The 1,648-nt window shown below is 56.5% G+C and overlaps 1 protein-coding gene across 1 annotated transcript; it reads left to right on the forward strand.

Moving 5' to 3' along the window:
- Nucleotides 1-502: 502 nt before the first annotated feature.
- On the forward strand, nucleotides 503-1,642 carry LOC109489494 (RNA-binding protein EWS-like; the record flags this gene model as incomplete). The annotated part of the gene is given in 1 exon segment (XM_034652914.1): nucleotides 503-1,642. A coding segment is annotated over 1 exon segment (922 nt), but the record flags the coding sequence as incomplete, so codon positions are not given.
- Between the last annotated feature and the right edge of the window lie 6 nt (nucleotides 1,643-1,648).

Below are 1,648 nucleotides of genomic sequence, written 5' to 3' on the forward strand. Positions count from 1 at the left end.
CCCAGGCTCAGACCACTGCGACCTATGGGCAGACTGCCTATGCAACTTCTTATGGACAGCCTCCCGCTGGTTATACTACTCCAACTGCCACCCAGGCATAGAGTCAGCATGTCCAGGGGTATGGCACTGGTGCTTACGATACCACCACTGCTACGGCCACTACCACCCAGGCCTCCTATGCAGCTCAGTCTGCTTATGGCACTCAGCCTGCTTACTCAGCCTATGGAAAGGAGCCAGCAGCCACCGCACCTGAAAGACCACAGGATGGTAACAAACCCGCTGAGACTAGTCAACCTCAATCTAGCACAGGGGGTTACAATCAGCCCAGCCTAGGATATGGACAGAGTAACTACAGTTATCCCCAGGTACCTGGGAGCTACCCCATGCAGCTAGTCACAGCGCCACCATCTTACTCTCCTACCAGCTACTCCTCTACACAGACAACTAGTTATGATCAGAGCAGTTACTCTCAGCAAAACACCTATGGGCAGCCGAGAGCTATGGACAGCAGAGTAGCTATGGTCAAAAAAGCAGCTACGGGCATCAGCCGCCCACTAGTTATCCCCCCTAAACTGGATCCTACAGCCAGGCTCCAAGTCAATATAGCCAACAGAGCAGCAGCTACGGGCAGCAGAGTTCATTCCAACAGGACCACCCCAGTAGCATGGGTGTTTATGGGCAGGACTCTGGAGGATTTTCCAGACCAGGAGAGAACCGGGCATGAGTGGTCCTGATAACGGGGGCAGGGGAAGTGGGGGATTTGGTAGCGGAGGCATGAGCAGAGGTGGGCAGGGAGGAGGACATGGTGGAATGGGTGCTGGAGAGCGAGGTGTCTTCAATAAGCCTGGTGGACCCACGGACGAAGGACCAGATCTTGATCTAGGCCTACGTGTAGATCGAGATGAAGACTCTGACAACAGTGCAGTTCATGTGCAAGGCTGAAATGACAGTGGGACTCTAGATGATCTGGCCGACTTCTTGAAGCAGTGTGGAGTTGTTAAGATGAACAAGAGAACCGGACAACCCATGATCCATATCTACTTGGACAAGGAAACAGGAAAGCCCAAAGGTGATGCTACAGTGTCCTATGAAGACCAACCAACTGCCAAGGCTGCCGTGGAGTGGTTTGATGGGAAAGATTTCCAAGGGAGCAAGCTTAAGGTGTCTTTTGCTCAGAAGAAGCCTCCGATGAACAGCATGCGGGGTGCTATGCCTCCCCGTGAGGGCAGAAGGATGCTGCCGCCGCTCCGTGGAGGTCCCAGGGGCCCAGGATGTCCTGGGGGCCCCATGGGTCACATGGGAGGCTGTGGAGGAGACAGAGGTGGCTTTCGCCCAAGAGGGCCCCGGGGTTCTCGAGGGAACCCATCCGGAGGAGGAAACTTCCTGCACCGAGCTGGAGACTGGCAGTGCCCCAATCCGGGATGTGGAAACCAGAACTTCGCCTGGAGAACAGAATGCAACTGGTGCAAGGCCCCGAAGCCTGAAGGCTTCCTTCCACCACCCTTTCCACCCCTGGGTGGTGACCGTGGCAGAGGCGGCCCTGGTGGCATGCGGGGCGGAAGAGGCGGCCTCATGGACCGCGGTGGTCCTGGTGGCGTGTTCAGAGGTGGAAGTGGTGGAGACAGAGGGGGCTTCCATGATGGCCGGG

This window comes from Ailuropoda melanoleuca, unplaced genomic scaffold, assembly GCF_002007445.2.
Source record: "Ailuropoda melanoleuca isolate Jingjing unplaced genomic scaffold, ASM200744v2 unplaced-scaffold69224, whole genome shotgun sequence".
Classification (NCBI taxonomy): domain Eukaryota; kingdom Metazoa; phylum Chordata; class Mammalia; order Carnivora; family Ursidae; genus Ailuropoda; species Ailuropoda melanoleuca.